Source organism: Esox lucius, chromosome 21, assembly GCF_011004845.1.
Source record: "Esox lucius isolate fEsoLuc1 chromosome 21, fEsoLuc1.pri, whole genome shotgun sequence".
Taxonomy (NCBI): domain Eukaryota; kingdom Metazoa; phylum Chordata; class Actinopteri; order Esociformes; family Esocidae; genus Esox; species Esox lucius.
Window position 1 is genome coordinate 26,726,454 of NC_047589.1, and position 23,068 is coordinate 26,749,521.

A 23,068-nucleotide genomic window follows, 5' to 3' on the forward strand; every position below is an offset into this window, starting at 1 on the left:
CTACTGAATTTTTTATAATTAAAATTGTTACTGTTATTTAATATGCTTTTTTCACTCTTTTTGAGATCCTTGGCTTAGGACTAGGGCATTTCCATGCAGAGCTTACATTAAAGCGTAGTGTCTTGCAGTTTCTTCTGGAGAGATGTAGACACGGCTTTTGTGTTATTTGGCGTCTGACATATCCTCCAAACTGAAGAGCTCCTTTTTGTGCAGAAAGGCATTTCCATCCACTGTACTCAGAGAACGCTGGTTTCAAGTAGTAGTATGTTAATATGGGGGATGTGATTGAAGAGGAACTGTTGTTTCAAATCTGACCCACTTCACATGCAAAACAATGAGACATTGAAAAGGTTGTCGATTTCAACACTCGCTCTGTATTTTGACCAACATTTCCCTCAAACCTGCCCGACATTAGCTATCATGTCCTCCCCCAGACGAATGCACTGTAACCCTGGATGCAAAGACTGTCTTTATTGAACTGTACAGAGTTGAACTCAGAACTGAGGTCACTGACAGTACTGACTGACTGTTGGCTAGATATGGCATGACAACAGACAGTAGAGGGCATGACCCAGGAAAAGACATGTTTATTGTTGATGGCCAAACAGCCTTGTCTTGCTCCGTTTCAACTCTGTAGCATGAAACCCTCTGAGACGACAAACATTTCACTGCAAACCACACTGGCCATTTTATATTAACGAAAAAAACAAGTAAAAAAAAAAATGATGTCAGTCATGAAATCATCACATTGTAACCGGGCAATGCCGTTTGAAGTAAACATTTGCAACAACTGACAGACATGATAAATAAATATGAGTGTATAAACAATATGTACATGTTCAAAAACTGAAAATAAATGACATGCGCTGACATGGGTCGGGTTCAAGCACTATGGTAGCCATTTCACATTGCCAAGAGGAAGGCTGAGGCTGACTCCCAAAGGCACAGTGGGTTAAACAATTAAGACAGTGTTTCCCAATCCTGGTCCCGGGGACCCCAAGGAGGGCAATTTTCTTTGTTTTTGCCCAAGCACTCACACACCTGATTCAAAAGAAAGACTTGATGATAGGTTGATTGCATCAATCAAGTGTGTAAGTGGGAGGGCAAAAATGTGCACCTCTTTGGGTCTCCAGGACCAGGATTGGGAAACACTAAATTAAGCACTGTGGAACCAAGCCTTAACCATTCCCACCGGACCCCAAGGCCCTGTCCGTAAGCCACACTCTCCTTAAGCCACACCCTCCGTATGCCACCAGCCCCGTCTACACACATCAGCACACCACCCTCATCTCAAGCCAAGAGCTGATTCTCCTTGGATTACATGATGCAAACTCTTGATCATTACAATAATCATGGACGGATAAATCAATCAACCAATCAATCCTTAGAAAACAAACATGAGAACATAAGACTGAAGTGTTTGGCAACAGAAAACACAGTCCTGAAGTTCAAGAGTTCACTTGCTCTGAGTGGAAAGACAGACAACAAACTGCCGTGCAGTGTGTAACAATGGTTCTGCCATGTTCTCCCATCATGCTTTGAGACATTCCTCTCAAAGGAATTGTTGTGAATACAATCTAATGTCATAATTAAACTTCTCTTATTCATGTGCTATGTTTACATATAGTGTCTGAAGTTCTTGTTGATGTATAATTAGTACCTGTCTCTAAATAAATAAACTTAAAAAAGAGAGAAAATATATTTTTAAATAAAACATATTTACAGCAGAACATTTGGCATCCATGTTTCTCTGGTAACACGTAATGGACTGAGTGGTTTGTCAGACAAATACTGTTAGAATAGATATGGGTAGACCACGGACATGTTAGCAGGAATTAAAAACTTATTAACAAATGATTTGGCATAATATTTCAGAAAAAAACAAAGAATGTCTGCTAGCATATGTTCCAGTGGTTATTATAATAATAGTAACTATTATTATACAGATGTCAAATACATATGTTAAATACTTGAGCTGTGCTTAATTAGTTCGTTTGGTACAATGGAGACAATAGAATTTTCCCCAAAACACAAACTTCTTCAAATTAACCTCATATTCCTTGATACCTCAATACTTCTCCTGGTGCACTCAAAAGCATGATTTCCAGTGTTAGATACACATTTTCACACTACAATGTTTTGGTAGGATGGAGTTCTGGCCTGTCTGGTAACATTACTAGGCAGGAAATGAATTTTGTTATTAACACACCACTAAACATCTCAGCCGAAAACAGCTAGTTTCTGCTTTCCCTTCCCATTCAGACCACTCCTCCCCACTCAGACCACTCCTCCCCACTCAAGATCACTCCTCCCCACTCAAGATCACTCCTCCCCACTCAAAATCACTCCTCCCCACTCAAAATCACTCCTCCCCATTCAGACCACTCCTCCCACTCAAGACCACTCCTCCCCACTCAGACCACTACCTCCCCACTCAAGACCACTCCTCCCCACTCAAGACCACCCCCACACTCAAGACCACTACCTCCCCACTCAGAAAGCTCCCAGACAGTCTTAACAAAAGTCTTGCTTAAAAAATGGTTAGTTGCTAATGAGCTTTTTTTGTTATATTTTGACAAAACTAACTGAAAAAAAGTTAGTGCTTTACTACTGTTACACAAAAAATCTTTGATATTAAGAATAAAAGGCTGCATTGGAACTTTAATGTATTTAAGATATGTATTTGATCCAGATCTGTAATTATATACTGTTTCTATTCTGTATTCAAAGGACTCCTGGAAACTCCCAAACACAATACAAAGAAGGACTTGTCAGTAGTTATGTACATAGTTAGTCTCTTAATGCAACATTCCAATAGTCTCTTCTTTCTTCTGCTTTTAAGGGGAAAAAATCTGATATCTGTACACCCTTCTTCTCATCCCTCCCCCATTCTGTAGGGACTATATTGGATGACTTCTCTTCTGTGATTGGTCAATAGATCAACCTTCCACTCTCCGCATTTCTCGTGATTTGTGGTTAGATATACAGCCACCCTCGTCTCCATCTTCTCATTCGCTGTTAGATGAACCACTCCTTCTTTGATTCGTCGATGGTTTCCGGGTTGGGGTCGGTGCCGATGATGGTGGTGTCGGCTGACTCACTACTAGCCGGCTCGGCCGCTTTGGACTCATTGGTGTGATAGGAGCCCTTGTGACGGAACATGTAGCGAATCAGGAACACCAGAGTACACAGAATGGTGAAAATTACCACAGCGATGATACCTTGGGAAGAAGACACAAGCAGATATAGAAATGGAGCAATCGTTAACAGGAAGAAAACTCTGAAACACATCTGTCGACAACGTGAACGCCAGTAGGTAGACCTAGATCTGTCCTCACCTCCTATGATGGCTGAGTTCCTGTTGACCCCATCTGGGATCACTCTCTCCTCATTAAAGGGGAACTCCGCACCTGGAGACATGAGAGACACACGCCATGTTAGCTACACGCTAACACACGTGTGCAAGCGAACACACGCTAACACACGCACGCCGTCGCCTGCCACTCAGTACAGAGCAGTGGTTCAAACACCAGGCCAAGCTGCCCGGTCTCTCACTAACTGGGTTCCATCTGTCCTAATGCAGGGCATTGTTAGGTAGACCTGAGAGGGAAGGGGGGATGTTGGGAGTGAGAGAGAAAAAGGGGGGAGGGATAGAGAGAGAGAGAGAGAGAGAGAGAGAGGGGTGGATGCCTGGGGAAAGAATCCCACAGTAAGGCTGCAACAATCAATAAAACATTGCGTGTTTGGTGTGTCCTTCAGTTGGCGCCTGCTTTTCCCGGAAGAAATGTTAGAGTGTGTGTGTGTGTGTTGTATGTGTGTGTGTGTTATATGTTTGTGTGGGTGTGTTGTATGTGTGTGTGTGTTATGTGTTTGTGTGTTGTATCTGTGTGTTATGTGTGTGTGTGTGTGTGTTATATGTTTGTGTGTGTGTGTGTTATATGTTTGTGTTTATTTGTATGTTTGTGTTATATTTGTGTGTGTGTGTGTGCGTGTGTCGTACCTGAGTCCACGCGCCATGGATCGGTGGCAGCAGACATTGGTGGTATGGTGAGTGGCGATGCCCCACAATTAGACTCCACTAGTTTACCCTGGTAGGACGCTGGCTGACTGTCTGTCGCTCTGTCCAGCACTCGGTCTGTGGGTGTGTCTGTAACAGGGGTCCTTAGGGCGGTTTTCAGCGGTGCGATTCCGTTGAACTCAACACGTGACAGACAGCCTATGAATCCTGGGGTGTTATAATGCTCTATAAGCACCGGGTCTACCACTCCAGTCTCTGCGGAAGGAGAAAGGATGAGGGGGGGGGGGGATAAACCATCAGCAGCAGCAGCAACACACTGTACAGTTACACAGCAGTATAGTAACACACTGCACAGTAACACACTGACCACCTGCATCAGCAGGTTTAAAAGCACCCCCCAACCCCAGACACACACTTACACACACACTGGCTAGAATGTGTGAGCAGGATTTTAATCAGTCCCAATGAATGTTATTTTCTGCTGCTAGAGACAGAAAAGAGGGAGAGAAAGAGGGGGGTTTACCTACATAATGGCACTGGTCTCTAAAGGTGAGCCAATGTCGTATTCATTATTCAATAGTAATGGGTATACCTCTGCATTCTCTCTCTCCCACCCTCTCTTTCTCTCTCTCTCCATCTCTGCATTGCTTTCTCTCTCCATCCCACCCTTTCTCTCTCTGAATCCCTCCCTTTTTTCTAAATTGTTTTCTTATCCCTACATCTGTGTATGTAACATATATGGGGGATGTTAGAATTACCTCCCCTCAATGATCATAAACCATGACTTAGACCTGAAGTATTGGCTGTCTGGATCTTAGTCTCTGTCTGGATCTTAGTCTCTGTCTGGATCTGAGTCTCTGTCTGGATCTGAGTCTCTGTCTGGATCTGAGTCTCTGTCTGGATCTGAGTCTCTGTCTAGATCTGAGTCTCTGTCTAGATCTGAGTCTCTGTCTAGATTTTAGTCTCTGTCTGGATCTTAGTCTCTGTCTGGATCTTAGTCTCTGTCTGGATCTTAGTCTCTGTCTAGATATGTTTCTAACCCCTATAGACATTCTGTATAAATTCCCAATGTGTAACCAAAATGCAGAGCTGAAAGATTTAATACATTTAATTAATAAATCCAAGATGGTACTGTAAATTTCACAACCAACAAGCTAAAAAAGAGAAAGAAAAGGCGACACAAGCCCATGCAGATTTCAGGAACACACCCCACTGGTGCGTCTAAACTAGTCTAGCCTTTAAAAACAGCACAGGGACCAACCCACAACACGTGTATTGACATGTACATACTAGTGCACCAACAAAGGCCTTTAAAGCATTACACTAATAAGTGGGAGTGGTGATCACAATGTATATTCTAGAAAAACTCATGTTCCAAAAGTGGGCCTAAAACAGACCATCACACAGGCTATTTTCTAGCAAGTCCTCTCCTGTGTTGAAGTCAAATATTTGCTGTTTAGGAACAACTTGGAACAATTTGACTATTAGGGAACAACTTGAGCGGCTAGGAGGGAAAACCAAGACGGTCAACAAATACACAGAAACCAAGTAACTAAACTAAATAGCAAAGAAAAATGTATTATACTACGAAACTAAAGGTCAATTACAAAAAATAATTATAAAAACCAAGAGAATTCCTTAAACAAAACATTAGGTTACTTTGGTTACTTCTGTCGGCGAAATAAGCAAACTTTGGCATGATATGGCAACAACAAACCTTGACCCTAACTTGGATAGGCAAACTGCAAGTGACACAGAAAAGTGTTTAAAAACTTTATTATTTTTTAAAATACAAAAAGTTAGTCACGTTTGCAGACGACACCACAGTGGTAGGCCTGATTAGAGACAATGACGAGTCAGCCTAAAGGGAAGAGGTCAAGTGCCTGGCGGCATGGTGCACTGACAACAACATGGCCTTCAACGCAAAGAAAACCAAGGAGCTCATTGTGGATTACAGGAAGTCTAAAGGCTGCAGTCACGTCCCAGTTCTCATCGATGGCACTGAGGTGGATCGTGTGTCCAGCTTCAAATTCCTGGGTGTCCACGTCTCCGAGGACCTCTCCTGGACCCTCAACACCTCTGCCCTGGTCAAAAAGGCACAGCAGGGCCTGTACTTTTTGAGGAGGCTGAAGAAAGCCTGTCTGTCCTCCAAGATCCTTGTGAACTTCTACTGCTGCACAATCGATAGCATTCTGACTTCTGACTTCAAACTGCGCCACAGTGTGGTTTGGCGGTGCTCTGTAGCCGACCAGAAGGCCCTGCAACGGGTGGTGAAAACCAGCTCCCAGCCATCATAAACCTTCAGCACAAGCAGTGTCTGCACAGGGCGTGCGGCATCATCAGGGACCCTTCACATCCATGCCACAAACTGCCCTCCTACCATCAGGCAGGCGGTACAGGTCTCTTTGTTCACGCACCAGCAGGCTCAGGAACAGTTTCTTCCCATCTACTGTCACCCTGCTGAACTCTATGACCCAGAGAACTGGCTGCATGTTAAAAATAATAATGTAAAGAATGATCAGGAGATATTCATTATCAGATGATGGCTCAGATGACAGGTCTAAACATCATCTTGTTCTTCGTTGTGTTTTATCTATTCTGCTTCCATTCTCTTCCTGGTCTGTCTATTCTTCTCCCATTCTCTTCCTGATCTGTCTATTCTTCTCCCATTCTCTTCCTGGTCTGTCTATTCTTCTCCCATTCTCTTCCTGGTCTGTCTATTCTTCTCCCATTCTCTTCCTGATCTGTCTATTCTTCTCCCATTCTCTTCCTGATCTGTCTATTCTTCTCCCATTCTCTTCCTGGTTTGTCTATTCTTCTCCCATTCTCTTCCTGGTCTGTCTATTCTTCTCACATTCTTTTCCTGGTCTGTCAGTCTTTTCCCATTCTCCTTCTGATTTGTCTCCTTTCATAGGTCTATCTTGTTGTGGCTTTGTGTATTTTCTGGTAGAGCTTTAAATGATTTGAAAAGCAATCCAACAGATAAAATGTATTGTGATTTTTCATTCTTTCTCTCATTCCCCCCTCTTTCCCTCTGTTGTTCCACTGCTTCTCTTCAGGCTACAAAGACAAGAGGACGTTAAAAAGAAGCACTGACAGAAGAGGAGAAAATGAAGCAGAAAAAACCCAGAAGACTGCAGACAAACGACGTCAGAACACACAGAATACTGAATAATAACAGACATGCTGTTATCTTCAATACACAGACAGAATGTGTTTGTGTGTGTTTGTGTTTGTGTGTGTGTGTGTGTGCGCACGCATAACTGGACCTACAACAGATATGTGCACTCCGATTTTCTCTGCAACTGTTGTGTTTGATAGAATCAGGCCAGGTATCAGTGCTTGTGTTTAGATCAAATACTCTGTCCAGTGTTGCCAGAATAATGAGACTTTGGTCATTCTAACCTATCCCACAATGCAGTGCTTTGATATCAGGTCACCACTATCAGAGGAGCCACACAGTGCTTTGATATCAGGCCATGGTCAGAGGAGCCACACAGACACACACACCCATGGGAGGTAGACAGGGAGCTTATAAAGATCATGGCTGTCCAGACTCCAGAGAGTGTGCATCAATATCTGTGTGTGTGTGTGTGTGTGTGTGTCGCTTCGGTGTCTCAGAATAAGCAATGTGTATGCACTGATAATATTCTCATGAATATACAATGAATGTGAGTATGACTACTCTCTCTCCACAGGCTGCTTGTATTACTAAACAGGCGTTCATTGTTCTTTACCTCTCTCCCCTCTCTCCCTTGGTCTCTCTCTCTCCCCCCCAATCTCTCAACCCCCCCCCCCCCCATCTTTCGAAACATATGCTCTTCTCTCACAGAGTGGACTTGAATACTAACCAGACAGTGACACGGTCTGTGCAGCCCCTGGTCGCTCCTACAGCAGTCTGATCCCTGATACACACAGTCTGATCCCTGATACACACAGTCTGATCCCTGATACACACAGGTCTGTCAAGCAGGGCGTGACGGAGCAACCCACAAGCAGGACAGAGTCCGGGGCCGGCTGTGGCTCCGCAAAGATGGAGCCACGCTCCATCTTTGTCTGAAGGTTCAATGTCTGAAGGTTCCCTGCCGACCGTGCCTGTCGTGCGCGCCTGCAGCGCCTCCACCTGGCCGACCCCTGAGTCCTGACATGGGTCAGTGCACCGCGGCTCGTGCCTCCATTCCACGGATGAAACCAGACCACAATGCATCAGTCTACTTGGCCCACGTCACTGGTGCCCAACTAGAGCCGGCTAACGATTTCACTGGTGCCCAACCAGACTGTGAGATTCAAGGGCCGTCACGAGCTGTTACCAGGGGAGTGTGTGTGTGTGTGGGGGGGGGGGGGGTACAGAGACGGTAAAGGACAGTAGAGGAGAACGGGAAAAGCATTGATGAAAGGGGCGCGAGAGGACACAAGTGATGAAAGAAGCACTTAAATCCAGGGGCGACAAGAGGAGAGGAAAGGGTGAGAGGATCAAACGGGGTTGCCATGGCAACAAAGGAAAGCTTACGGCAGAATGAGAGAATGTGCTGCGGCAGGAGAGAAGGAGGACGGGAGGGATGGATGAGGAGAGAGTGACTAAAGAGAGGAAGGGTCATAATGAGAAATAAAATGACCCTTTCCACACTAACCCGTGAGGAGCAAAATCACACACACACACACGCACACACGCACACACGCACGCACACACGCACACACGCACGCACGCACGCACGCACACACATCCCGCATACCATCGAGTGTGACAGACACAACACAGAGACACTACAGAACTGATCCCACTGACCAGGAAGACAGAGACTCTGACAGAACAGAGACACTACAGAACTGATCCCACTGACCAGGAAGACAGAGACTCTGACAGAACAGAGACACTACAGAACTGATCCCACTGACCAGGAAGACAGAGACTCTGACAGAACAGAGACACTACAGAACTGATCCCACTGACCAGGAAGACAGAGACTCTGACAGAACAGAGACACTACAGAACTGATCCCACTGACCAGGAAGACAGAGACTCTGACAGAACAGAGACACTACAGAACTGATCCCACTGACCAGGAAGACAGAGACTCTGACAGAACAGAGACACTACAGAACTGATCCCACTGACCAGGAAGACAGAGAGAAACAAGAGAAAGATGGGGAGAGAGATATGCTGCACTTGTCCTTGCAATACCCTCTTACTGCAGTCTACCTGCCTACACACACACACATACCCCTGAGAACTCCACCACCACAGACCCCCACCACCACAGACCCCCACCACTACAGACCACCACCCCTAAAGACACCCCAGTGGGATTTTTTTTCTCAAAACAATACTAACAATTGAACGACTAGACTAATCAAATATGGTATGACTGAATAACAAATTTCAATAAAACCCAATCCAATTATACAGTTATCTGGGGTAGATTAGATACATTCATTCCCTCAAATTAGTGCAACACCCCTCCTCCCCACCACCACCACCACACACACACACACACACACACACACACACACACACCCACACGTACAAGCACAAGCAATCTTTTGCCTGTAGATGACAGAAATTACCTGCCTTATAGTCTGCGTCTTATAGAGCTGTTTTCTGCTGCAGTTTAGTGGTAGTCGTATTCCTTTTCCTCAGATATACAAATCTCTCTCTCTCACACGTTCTCTTTCTCGCACGCACACAGTCTCACATGCTCTCTCTCTCTCTGCAGTGTTTTTCGTGCTCTCCCTGAGCAGTGCGGTCCCACCCCCACTCAGACCAAGGGAAAACCTGGAGACTGGACTCCCTCATGAAAACCTGGAGACTGGATTCCCTCATTAAAACCTGGAGACAGAATTCCAATATTAAAACCTGGAGACTGGATCTCCATATTAAAACCTGGAGACTGGATTCCCATTTAAAAACCAGGAGACTGGAGTACTATACTGTACTCTAGGAGAGATGGATGAAGAATCCATTGTGTACTAGCCCCAAACTGAGGACAGGGAGGCTTTGAGACAGGCAGCAACTCACAGACAAACAAACAATTATGATCACATCAGCGCATACACACATAAGTTACATTCTTCCCTTCACTAGTTGCTTTTTGTCTATGTCAACTCACACACAGGCATCCAAACCACAGCCCTGACAAACATACCACGATTCAATTAAAACTAATTTCCCAGTCATCACATATTCCTGTGACAGTGCAGACCGGCAGGCCCTTGAATAAGCTAAACTCGAAAGTACATCAGGAAGAGGCACACAAAGTCTCTGCCACCCGAGGTAACTCGAGCTAGTAATGAAACCAGACTAAAACAACAGTGTGCTGTTCAGTGGGGACTGTGTTGAGACAGACAATATTACTATGCATTTTGTGTTTCGTTATTGTATGGCATATTATCACATACTGTGAGGTGTTGTGATTGGACCACAGTTAGAGTAGTTGCTGAATAAAACACTGGAATGCCTTTGTGACTTGACTAGACTGAATATGTGGGTTCTGGAATTTGCATTTGCTCTTCAATATTTATAGTGTGTGTCTGTGTCCCAGCCTTCTCATTTAGTTCCAGTAACAGTGACAGTTTGTCTGCCCATCTCCCCTTCTCTCTTGGTGTTCATGTTTTACTAAATGAGTACTGGAGAAAACTAGGAATAACCAACAAATAAGTTCATTTCCCATTCATTAGGGTTAGTAAAAGCAGGATTTTTGTACCAGACGATATTACCCAAGGAAACACCGCTCTCTCTCCCATCCAATCCAAGAGCATACGGTGGTAGCAGAACAGGCTTACGCATCTCTCTCTGAAGTAGACATTTTCCCTTGTCTCTCTTGCTCATCTGTCTTCGACCCCTTTAAAATGTAATTCTGACAGTGTCACCCGACCATTCAAGCTTGACATTGTTCCCACTCGCTGTCCACCAGGTGCCCTCGGGGACCTCGATGAGCCTCGATGAACTAACTTTCTCTCGGTGGCTCAGGATTCCTGTCACCGGATGACTTCAATCTCCCGTTTTTGACCTTGCCCTTTACCAGACCATCCCATTCTATTTGTTCTGCTAACCCGTTACCTGGTCTGTAGGCCTGTCTCCTCCTCAGCCTGGTCAAGTAATCTCCTTCCTGGCAACCCAATGGTAGAACCACCTTCTCCTATGACAGCAAAGCCTCGGCTCATTTTACAGGTAAAGTATTTGTTTTCTTTTGATTTTATCTAACAAAAACACCACTCGGCGTGGCTCTAGACAAAGCATTGTCTCCACATTGGATAACGCCAACGGAGGCCGGTCCGTTTCATCCAATCTACTTTGAGCCAGCCACTTCATGTTACAACGGAGAAGCTAGCAGGCCACAGCGCTAATTGGAAGGGTCCTAAAAATGAGCTACCTCGCTACCGTAGAAACACTATTTTAGCGAAGTGGTAAGCATCTCGTTCTGACCAGAGTCAGCGCAGTATCAGAACAGCTCAGCATAGTGATTGGTGTTTCACTACATCCTAGTGATTGATGTTTCGCTACATCCTAGTGATTGGTGTTTCGCTACAACATTGTGATTGGTGTTTCGCTACAACATAGTGATTGATGTTTCGCTACATCCTAGTGATTGGTGTTTCGCTACAACATAGTGATTGATGTTTCGCTACATCCTAGTGATTGGTGTTTCGCTACAACATTGTGATTGGTGTTTTGCTACAACATAGTGATTGGTGTTTCGCTACGATGTAGTGATTGATGTTTCGCAATATCCTAGTGATTGGTGTTTCGCTATATCCTAGTGATTGGTGTTTGGCTAGTGTAGTGATTGGTGTTTTGCTAAAATGTAATGATTGGTGTTTCACCACAGTGTAGTGATTGGTGTTTCGCTAGTGTAGTGATTGGTGTTTTGCTAAAATGTAATGATTGGTGTTTCACCACAGTATAGTGATTGGTGTTTGGCTAGTGTAGTGATTGGTGTTTTGCTAAAATGTAATGATTGGTGTTTCACCACAGTGTAGTGATTGGTGTTTTGGTGTAAAACACATGATTAAGAGGGCATGTTGTTAGACTAAGCTAATTAAGCCGTCGCAACTTTCTTATTTTGACTAATTAATTCCAAATGTTTCGTGGATTTCTCCACTGGACCTTCAGTTGGTTGGGTGGAAGTGTCTGGGAATGAGACTAACCAGATGCAGATTCTGGAATGAATAGCTGTGTAACAGCAGAGATATGGTGACTTTATTGTGTCCTTCAGATACGGTAGAACTGCGGTGCTGGGCAGGATTCTGTTGGTGTGTGTGTGTGTGTGTGTGTACCTGGAATAGGGCCAGTATTCCCTGTGGTATTAGACTGCTGTACAGTATGTCGATCAATGGTTCTTTCTGGGAAGTGCATTCAGTCATTCCTTCTGCACTGCTGGCTGCAGCCATTGAAGCAGAAGTGAGCCGTTAAACCAGGAGTCACAGAATACCACACCCGTTGATCGGGAATAAACAGGAGGTTACCTGGGAGGGCACCAGACTCTGTAGGTCGCAGACACAAATGTCCTGTATAGAGCTGACCCGAATTTCTCGTTCTTTCTACATGCTATGTTTGTATCTGAAAAATCTGTACGGTTAAAACGTATGACAACAGCTTGTGAACATGTATCAATAAAATGTGCACTTGTGAGCAAAATCAATTCGCCAATGTCTCTTCTCCATAACCAGCCTAGACCTAGAGAAATACTAGAGGAAATACTGTCTTCCAGCTCCCTCTGGTGGGCATACAGCATAAAAAACTGTACACTTCTCTTAGTGGTCTTCGTATGAGGAAACTGAAAGGTCCTCTCCAAATTGCAGAGCTGCAGTGATCTGTCACATTGAGGGATTGGGGTTAACAGCCTTGCTCAGGGACAGAAAGACAGATTTTCCCCCGCTGTCATCTTGGCGCCTCAATCTAGCAACGTTTCAGTTACAGGTCAGACGGTCTGACCTTTGACCGCCTGACGACCACTGGTCTCTTTTCAACATGAACCTAATATTGCAGGCATTCAAAGGAACAAAATCATAGCCTCTTTTCAAAATCAGAGAAGATGATTAGAGGAGTCCAGCAAAACCAATAACGATTTCCCCCCGTTATGCTTGGTAAGGTCTTATATTTCATTCGTAACCATGTGAGAGGAGGGAATACATAGTTCATTTATTCAAATAAGACAAAACGTAAATATACCAGACATGTATAACTATATTAATATCGTCAGATAAAAGAGGCTTTTATCCAAAGGGATACATAGCACACCTCTCACCTTTTTGCAAATATTTCATTATACCTTTTCATGTGACAACACTGAAGAAAGGACACTTTGCTACAATGTAAAGTAGTGAGGGTACAGCTTGTATAACAGGGTAAATATGCTGTCCCCTCAAAATAACACAACACACAGCCATTAATGTCTAAACCGCTGACAACGAAAGTGAGTCTTGGTCAGATTAGACTCTTTGAAAACCACTGGAATACATAGAACAGGAAATATAAGAGGGAGGTGCCGAAGGAGAGGCCTAGTGATGTCACTTCACTGAAGCGAAAGTAAGCTAAACATACTGACATCTGCTACTCACAAGGCCACACATACTACAACTAAACCAGTGGAGAGACACCAGCACACTGAGGTATGAGAATGCTCAGAATTTTATTACCACCATAAGTTCACGGATGCCTTTTTTTCTTTACTAAAGCCGTGTTATTCTATTGATTAAAATCCTGTTATAATTCCTAGACAAGCATATGAAGGTGCTAACAACATGATTAGCTTTTATGTGAACCAAGTGACAAATCCACATCCAAACAAACTGTGCTAAAAGCCGACTTATTCAGTAAGGCCGTTAAACAAGTCTTGGACACATATCAAAACAGCTTGGAAAAGAAATGGCACAGGAGGTAATTTGGCTGCAGACTAAATTATGATTTAGTCACGGTTTCCTGGTTTATACTCCGCATTCAGAGGGACAGATAATAAATAACTTATTATTTCCTGCAAATTCTCCAGCTAATGGGTGTAAGATTTAGAAAAATCCCCACAATGGGCAGGTATCTGGCCATGCCTGTCTATTGTAAACTAGCTAGCTATGTGCAGCTCACAGTGGAACTGGGTGTGTAGTGATCAGACAAGCTACATCGCTACTTCCGACAACAATGCCACAGAAGGGTGTCCATGAATGGTCAAACTGTTACTGTGTTCCAGATATGGCGTCCCCCAGCAGTCCCCTGCCTGAAGAGCAGTTCCAGTGCCCCATCTGTCTGGACGAGTTCTCTGACCCGGTCTCCATTTCGTGCGGACACAACTTCTGCAAAGCCTGCATCGGCCAACACTGGGACACCACGGACCGCTGCCAGTGTCCAGTGTGCAGGGAGACTTTTCACGTTAGACCAAAGCTTTGCACAAATACTTTCATTGCTGAGATGGCTGCTCACTTCAAGAAGTCAGCTCAAGGGAAAGAGAAATGCAGTCCGGATCATCTTTCTACAGAACCTCTAGAAGTTGCTTGTGACGTCTGCATCGGAACCAAGCTGACAGCCTTGAAATCCTGCCTGGAGTGTTTGACGTCCTTCTGTGAGACTCACCTGCAGCCCCATCTCAGAGTCACTGGTCTGAAGAGACACAAGCTCATTGACCCTGTTGAGAACCTGGAAGACAGGATGTGTAAGAAGCACGACCGACTGCTGGAGCTGTTCTGTCGGACCGACAAGACGTGCGTGTGTCACTTCTGCGCTGATACGGACCACAAGGCTCACAGCACCATCCCCATGGAGGAAGAGTGTGGACAGAGGAAGGCTGAGCTGGGGAGGAAGGAGGCAGAGGTGAGGCAGATGATCGGGGAGCGACGGGAGAAGGTCCAGGAGATCAGACAGTCAGTAGAGCTCGGCAAGAAAGAAACAGGGAGCAAGATCGCACACAGCATACAGGTCTTCACTGCACTGGTGCGCTCTGTTGAAAGAAGTAGGGCCAAGTTCGTCAAGGTGATTGAAGAGAAGCAGAAAGCGGCCCTGGGCTGGGCTGAAGGGCTCATTGCAGAGCTAGAGCAGGAAATCACTGAGCTAGAGAGGAGACTTACTGCGCTGGAACAGCTCTCACACACGAAGGATCAGCTAACCCTCCTCCGGGACTCTCCAAACCTCTGTAACCTACCCCCCAACAAGGACTGGTCTAAGGTCAGCGTTCACACAGATCTGTGTGTGGGCAACACCACAAGCGCTCTGTTTCAGCTAGAGGAGACGTCAAGAGAATTCTGTGAACTTGAGAAGAAATTCAATAAAATGCTGGAGGACCTGTGCGCTGCTGAGCTGAAGAGGATGCGGCAGTATTCAGTAGATGTGACGCTGGACTCCGACACAGCATTTAAGTTCCTCGTCCTTTCTCAGGACAGGAAAACAGTCAGGTACTCAGAAACAAGACAAGAATACCCTGAAAGTACAAAAAGATTCATCAACAGTTTCTCTGTCCTGGGAAAGAAGGGCTTCTGCTCAGGGAGATTCTACTATGAGGTGCAGGTGAAGGGGAAGACTATGTGGTGGCTAGGAGTGGCCAGTGAGTCCATCGACAGGAAGGGGAATTTAAGACAAAGCTCTGATGGGCTCTGGACTGTGTGGCTGAACGGCAAGAACGGGTATGGAGCCCGAACGTACTACCCAATCCCTCTCGCTCTTAGAAAGAAGCCCCAGACGGTGGGGGTCTTTGTGGATTATGACAAGGGCCAGGTCTCCTTTTATGACGTGGAGGCCAGGTTTCACATTTACTCCTTCAATGGATGCGTCTTCACTGAGAAGCTCTACCCATACTTTAACCCGTATCTCAGCTGTGGCGGTGAAAACTCTGCCCCGCTGGTCATCTGCCGGCCACCATCATAGACTAAATGTGGGAGCCTATGCCATGTTCATAGAAAAGTGTGGAGTCATGAATACCATTTTGGCGCATTCATACAGTTTGTACTTTAGAGAAAAGCCTTTTGGCTAGTGGAATATTGGCAACTATATTGGCAAACATATTGTCAACCATAAACAAAAAGCACAGCTGACATTCTCATAAGTTAGTGTTAAACATGGATTGTTTTGAATAGACAAAGTTCTGTCATTGCGTTTAACTACAGAATGTGTTGTTTTAGAGGCAATCTCGCACTAGGAATTACCAGTGCAATGGGCACTCAAGTGGATTATACTGAACTGTATCTACAAACTGTTAATACTGCATTCCCACTTGTTAAGGAAACATGGTCGGAGTTCAAACACATAGCCCAGCAGTTGATCCATTTGGAACGCTCTGTATCATGAGTGTTGGGTGTGCATCTCATCGACGACCTTTTTGAAAAAGTTCTCCCCGCAAGAATGAATAGAAAACAATGCTTGTTCTGATTGTTGTGTCGCCATGTTACACAGGACAACACTGCACATCGACCTGAGTGTACATTGACAAGAACACGCCGACTCTGTTTATATTATATATGCATTATCATTTTCTGTTCAACATATGTTGTTGTTATCTGAAACCCTTTTGGAAATAAATCCAGATTGTGGAATGAATAATTCTGTCCCAATAAGTAGAGATACGGTGACTTTGCCCTTTGTTGTGTCCTTCACTACTTCAGACAGTGGTTGTGTATGTGTGTGGGCATTGGTTTGTGAGCAACTGTGTGTGTGTGTGTGACAGGGAAAGGGGCGTAATTCCCTGAGGCATCAGTCTGCAGTACATCAATCAATAGCTCTGTTTGAAAGTGTACTCAGCCATTCCTTCTAGCTTCCTAGCTGCCACCAACCCAGACCAGTAAAGAGCAGGTAATCCGGGAGCCAGTGGAGGAATCAGTGAAGACCCCACCAGCGACAGCCGACCACACCACAAAATGAAAAGTAAGTAGTGCTAAACAATAGTACATCAGTGATTGCAAATAACCAAGAAGGGAGCAGTGAAGTCATTGTCCTATTCGGTCAGGCATGGTTGTCGGACAGAGGGTGTGCTCCTCTGGCACATAGGGATTCAGGCACACACTGCCTGGTTGAGCGCATAGTGAGACAAGAAGCAGAACAGCTGCTCAGATGTGCTTCGGAGGAGTGGATTTCGACTCTGGGGGTGCCGCTAAGAATACTAAGAATCTTGGCCTTCAATAAGAATACTAAGATTCCTGGCCTTCAATAAGAATACTTAGAATCCTGGCCTTCAATAAGAAAACTAAGAATCCTGGCCTTCAATAAGAATACTCAAAATCCTGGCCTTCAATAAGAATACTAAGAATCCTGGCCTTCAATAAGAATACTTAGAATCCTGGCCTTCAATAAGAATACTAAAAAACCCTGGCCTTCAATAAGAATACTAAGAATCCTGGTCTTCAATAAGAATACTTAGAATCTTGGCCTTCAATAAGAATACTAAAAATTCTGGCCTTCAATAAGAAAACTTAGAATCCTGGCCTTCAATAAGAATACTAAGAATCCTGGCCTTCAATAAGAATACTAAGAATCCTGGCCTTCAATAAGAATACTTAGAATCCTGGCCATCAATAAGAATAATAAGAATCCTGGCCTTCAAAAAGAATACTAAGCTAAACTAAACAAGGCCTGTGGTCCAGGGGGAGACAAATAATGGGTCTGCAGAAGAAACGCGTAAGAGCTGTCATTAAGAGAAGCATGTAGGAGAAGCAGAGATTATACAGTGAAGAAATGTAACATTCTGTCTTGCATAATTTAGTTATATCTGATTCATTTATAACTACAGCAGTAAGTCTGGACAACAGATTGTAAACACAATGGATCTCTTAAACATGTGACAGAAACCAAACCAGACTAAAACCTGAGATACAGTGGATATAAAAAGTCTACACACCCCAGTGAAAATACCAGGTTTTTGTGATGTAAAAGAATGAGACATAGTAATAATGTAAATAATGTAAGAACTTTTTCCACCTTTAATATGATCTATAATGTGATCAATTCAATTGAACACACTGAAATCTTAGAGGAGGAAAAATTACAAATAAAAACCTTACAATAACCTGGTTGCATAAGTGTGCACACCCTCTTATAACTGGGGATGTGGCTGTGTTCAGAATTTACCAATCACATTCAAACTCTCAAAACAATCTCCTGTATTCTTCATATGAATGGGCTATGGGGTAGGGTGGAAGATGGCATTTTCTCACAAAGAAAAACCTCCAAGCCCGGCTGAAGTCCCCCAAAAGCACATGGGAAAATGTGTTATGGTCTGATGAAACCAAGGATGAACTTTCTGACCATAATTCCAAAAGGTATGTTTGTCGCAAAAACAACACTGCACATCACCCAAAGAACACCATACCCACAGTGAAGCATGGTGGTGGCAGCATCATGTTTTGGAGCTGTTTTTCTTTAGCTGGAACCGGGACCTTAGTCAGGGTGGAGGGAATTATGAACAGTTCCAAATACCAGGCAATATTTGCACAACACCTTCAGTGTCCGTTAGAAAGCTGAAGATGAAGTTCACCTTTCAGCACGACAATGACCCAAAGCACACATCCAAATCCACAAAAGCATGGCTTCACCAGAAGAAGATTAACCTTTTGGAATGGTCCAACCAGAGCCCATACCTGAATACAATTGAACATCTGTGGGGTTATCTGAAGAGGGCTGTGCACAGGAGATGTCCTCACAATCTGACAGATTTGGAGTGCTTTTGCAAAGAAGAGTGGGCAAATATTGTCTGTCAAGATGTGCCGTGCTAATAGACTCCTACCCAAAAAGACTGAGTGCTGTAATAAAATCAAAAGGTGCTTCAACAAAGTATTAGTTTAAGGGTGTGCACACGTATGCAACCAGGTTATTGAGTTTTTTATTTTTCCCCCTTAAAGATTTTAGTTTGTTTTTCAATTGAATTGTTCACATTATAGGTCACATTAAAGGTGGAAAAAGTTCTGACATGATTTATCTTTGTCTCATTCTTTTACATCACAAGAACCTGGCATTTTATCAGGGGTGTGTAGACTTTTTATATCTGATGTAGGTTCATAAGTTGTCAACAAAAAGCCTTTCTCCTTCATTAGTAATGTCTTGTAGTTCCCCCTGGTGGGCATATGATGTAACTACTAAGTGTCCACACCTCCATTGAACGTGTGTGCCTATGGTCTCTACTAAGGCCAGGACGACCTCAGTCAAATATCTGCTTAAAACGCCTGTACTCACCAAATACTTTTCCCAGGAATAACGTCTTAACCAAATTGAGCTGTGTGTCTGATATCTCTGGCAGGGAGTAGCTGACTGGGGGATAGTGGTCCAACTTTGGAGGGAGAAAGGGGGAGGGAGAGATGGGGAGGAAAAAAGCGGGGGAGAGATAACAATTCAGTCATGACCTAATCACCACAGTTTCAGTAGTCAACCATGTAGAAACATGCATACTCATCTATAAAGCAGTGCTTCCCAAACTAGGGGTCAGTGACGGATGTGGGGTCGATTGACTCATACATGGGGTTGCAAGAGAAACTGGGGCAAAACTTTGCCTGGTCATTGGCAACTGCAAAATGCAACCCGAAATAAACACATTTACAAAATGTCACTCTAAATTCTAAATCTAACGTGGGCTTTGCACTCATGTCAATATAAAACCACTCAGCTATTTCCACTACTATGAGCATAGACTTGGCTGAGCTTTGTTTTGGCAGGCTACGCTGTGAAACGGCCAGGGCTTTTCCTTTCATTACCTGCTGGTACACTTGTCTTTGACGTGCTTCGGTACTCTTATCAACAGACACATTTTCTTGCCCCCGTGCTAACATTAAAATAATTCCAAGATTCATATAACATTTTCACTGTTTGTTAACTGTCAAATTCATGCTGTCGTCACTGAGTGAACATTATAACATGCTAAGTTGACATATATAAGAATTTAAACACACAAATGTAATAAATGTTTAAACAGCGACATTCCTTAAAATGAAAGGGACGATGCATAAAAGATTGGGTAACCTTTGTGGTGGGTTTGTGATGGTCTGACTTCATTGGCCCTCATCACGTGCCTAACCTAATTCAGCCCGGAGATAGCTGTGACCCAACCTGCCCTAGATCAGTTCTTTCCGAAGGCCACCAGAGAAACCTGGTTAAAAGTAAAGCCTCCTTTTTTTGGTACCTTTATTCCAAAGCTGAACTCAGAAGAGGCCAAAATGACCTTGGAAATACGAAACCTGATTATTTGAAAACTCCTCTGGACATATCCACTTTGGAAACATTTTTGTTAGGCCTAATGGCTGTGGGTTATGGCTTCCATCTGAGCACATGGCATGTTGTCATTTTCTGCAGTTCTCATGATAATTACCACCGCCCTGCCCTTCTCCACCCCAAACATTGTCCTGTTCTTCAGCCTGGGGAGAACAAATGACTCCCAGTCCGGGGCTATAAAGCTCACACAGGAGGGGACTCCTATTCCATCTTAGGCAACGTTATTTCCTGACAGCTGGGAAATGTCCCCCCCCCCCCACAGACGACCCCCCTGTGAACCATCACGCAGTACCGGCAGCGTTTCATTTTTTAACGGGCCCGGGTTTTCTCGAAGCAAATCTGCCCCTCGCGAGGAGAGAGGAAGCTGTTGGGCGAGTTTGGTGATCAAATGGATCAGATCAACTTGGGCCCGATAGGGGTAATCTTGTTGAGCTAGAACTTTGAATAGCTGAAGACTGTAATCCCGCACGCACCGGATCTCTACCGCAAAGACGCGTGATTCGCCGGATTCTGGTCAGAATCAGGCCAGAGACGTCTGAGCTAAACAACACACGGGCTTCTCCCTGACACTCGGCCCGCAAGGGATTTGTCTTGATGCCGGTGGGTGGGACAGGTTGGGTGGGTGTACCTGAATGGTGACGGTCCTGTTACTCCTGGACATGTTGATGCTGTGCGGCTGGCCGTTGGCTAGGTTGCGCTGGTCCACGTCTATGGTGAACGGCTCCTTGAGGCCGCCTAGGTTATACCGCACCTGCAGAGTTCCTGCACACACGCAGACACACACACACACACACACGCAGACACACACACACACGCACCGGGTCAGACTAGGCTAAGACCCGTGGCGCCAGGTCTTGGCCGAGCGGGTCCACCTGCATCTCACCGTTCTGCCGCAGCACCAGAGCCAGATAGTCCTGCGTCTGGGAACTGACGTACAGCAGCACAGCCGGCGCGTTTGACGTGCTGAAGCTGAACGCCACCTCTTCTCTCGTCAGATTCACTTCCCGTGGAGTCAAAGGTCGCGCCAGGAACCTCGAGTCCTGATTGGCTGCCGCGGCTTCCGACAGGAAGTTGTACCTCACTAGAGTACCTGCCTCGAAGAAGCCCCCGACATCTACCCGAAAGAGGAGAGTCATTGAAACACATTTAACACATTTAAAAATGTGTTAATAACGCAAGGTTGACACGCACGCGCACACACACACAGAGAGCTGTCAGAGGCAGCAGGGATGTTGGAAGAATAGAACATCATTCTCTGGTGTGTGTGTGTTTGCGTGTGTGTGTGTTGTTCATTACAGAGTCAGAGTTGTCTGCTTTTGACCCCGGGGTACAGCAGCAGCAGAATAAGATAGTCTTGATAATAGTATTCTACCTCAGGAGCTGGGTGTAAATATGGATATAATGGAAATACACATCGCAATTATGACTGCACTCATACATATTACCCAGATAGGAAAACAGAGGGTGGGCAGGGAAGGGGTCCTCTGGGGTATCCGAAGGGCATAACACACACTCACTCTTTAATAAACACACACACACACGCACACACAATTCCCCCCCCCCTTACATAAGGGGAACTAATTTTCATTTTACACTCATGCACACACACACACACACACACACACACACACACTGACAGAACACAAGGGAGGTCCTTTCATGTCAGCTTCTTTGCATATTCCTGTTTTATGTTTGAGATTTCCACACATCTCTCTCTACACCTCTATTCCCCACGTCTTTCTTGCGGTCTCTCCCTCCACAATCCCATCCCCTTCCCCAAGTTGGTCTCTCTAACTCTGTCATCCTCCGACAAACACTCCTCTGACTTCCCTCACTCCCCTGCCCGGAGAAGAACACAGGAAAACAAGCTTAAGTTTCAGGAAATACATGTATTAATTAATTCCACTTTCCCGGCTGTGAAACCCTCACTGTGACTGACACAAACCTCTGAGGGAGTGTTGTCGTTCCCCCCCCGCCGGCTCCATTTTCCAACGGGCCCCGGTCATTTCAGGGTTCCGCCGACCGGCTCTCACCTTTAGTGCAGAAGGGTCCGTCGTAGGCTGTGGTTCTGCAGTCACAGGAGTATCCATTATATTTCTCAACGCATTTCCCGCCATTCCGGCAGTACATTCCATAACTAGTACAGTGACCCTGGCAGCCTGGCTTCACCCCTGGAGTTACCTGGAGAGGCAGTGGGAGGAGGCGGTTTATGGAGGGAGACAAGGAAAAGGAGAGAGAGGAAGGGGGAACGTTAAACTTCTCTCCTAAATCCTCCCAATTTGCGTGGGTAGAGCAATCCGCACGCAGCATGAGAAGAAGGATAAAGTAAATGAACCAAACAAGTCACCTTCGACCTCTCCTCAAGGTCAAGGGTCACACCATTCATCCTGAGGGAGCGTATACATCCCAGAAACCCCCTTTGACCCCCTGCTGCGCCTGTAGACAGAGATATGAGAGCAGAGAGAGAGAAAGAGATAAGAAAGAATATCAAGAGAACCGAGAGTTAAGGATCTTTTCAGAACAGGAATCTCCCATGAGGTTTAAAGCAGAATATCTGACAGTTGATGACTGTCCCAGTAATGTAACAGCACGTAACGGATGAGGATATAAGCTCTCCGGGCTCCGTCCAACCCTAACCAAGGCTCTTAATTGGTCAGTTAGTGTGGCAGATTGTCTGGAGATATCACACATCCGTTTAGCTGGGCCCTACACCAGGTTCTTTTTCACAGGTTCAGATTACATCAGACAGACACAGTGGCCCTGAAGGACTAGTTGCCCACCCATAATGCTGTGTGTGTGTGTGTGTAGGTGTGTGTGTGTGTGTGTGTAGGTGTGTGTGTGTGTAGGTGTGTGTGTAGGTGTGTGTGTATGTGTGTGTGTGT

At 45.0% G+C, this 23,068-nt stretch overlaps 2 protein-coding genes across 5 annotated transcripts in view; one reads left to right on the forward strand and one right to left on the reverse strand.

Moving 5' to 3' along the window:
* Positions 1 to 853: 853 nt before the first annotated feature.
* cntnap2a (contactin associated protein 2a) overlaps positions 854 to 23,068 on the reverse strand; it is a 163,858-nt gene continuing 141,643 nt past the window's right edge. For all 4 annotated transcript variants that reach the window (XM_020041701.3, XM_020041700.3, XM_010890158.4 and 1 more), the window contains 8 exons: positions 22,534 to 22,622; positions 22,220 to 22,367; positions 21,070 to 21,300; positions 20,815 to 20,948; positions 19,158 to 19,251; positions 4,001 to 4,273; positions 3,339 to 3,410; positions 854 to 3,221 (listed from right to left, as the gene is read on the reverse strand). In XM_020041701.3, the coding sequence (XP_019897260.2) occupies positions 3,019 to 3,221; positions 3,339 to 3,410; positions 4,001 to 4,273; positions 19,158 to 19,251; positions 20,815 to 20,948; positions 21,070 to 21,300; positions 22,220 to 22,367; positions 22,534 to 22,622 (1,244 nt within the window). In that variant the 3' untranslated portion in view covers positions 854 to 3,018. The remainder of the gene's footprint in view (positions 3,222 to 3,338; positions 3,411 to 4,000; positions 4,274 to 19,157; positions 19,252 to 20,814; positions 20,949 to 21,069; positions 21,301 to 22,219; positions 22,368 to 22,533; positions 22,623 to 23,068) is intronic.
* On the forward strand, positions 13,545 to 16,528 carry LOC105022042 (E3 ubiquitin-protein ligase TRIM21). Its single transcript, XM_010890157.3, has 2 exons — positions 13,545 to 13,627; positions 14,200 to 16,528. The coding sequence occupies exon 2, from the start codon at positions 14,202 to 14,204 to the stop codon at positions 15,861 to 15,863; it is 1,662 nt and encodes a 553-aa protein (XP_010888459.2). The 5' UTR covers positions 13,545 to 13,627; positions 14,200 to 14,201; the 3' UTR covers positions 15,864 to 16,528.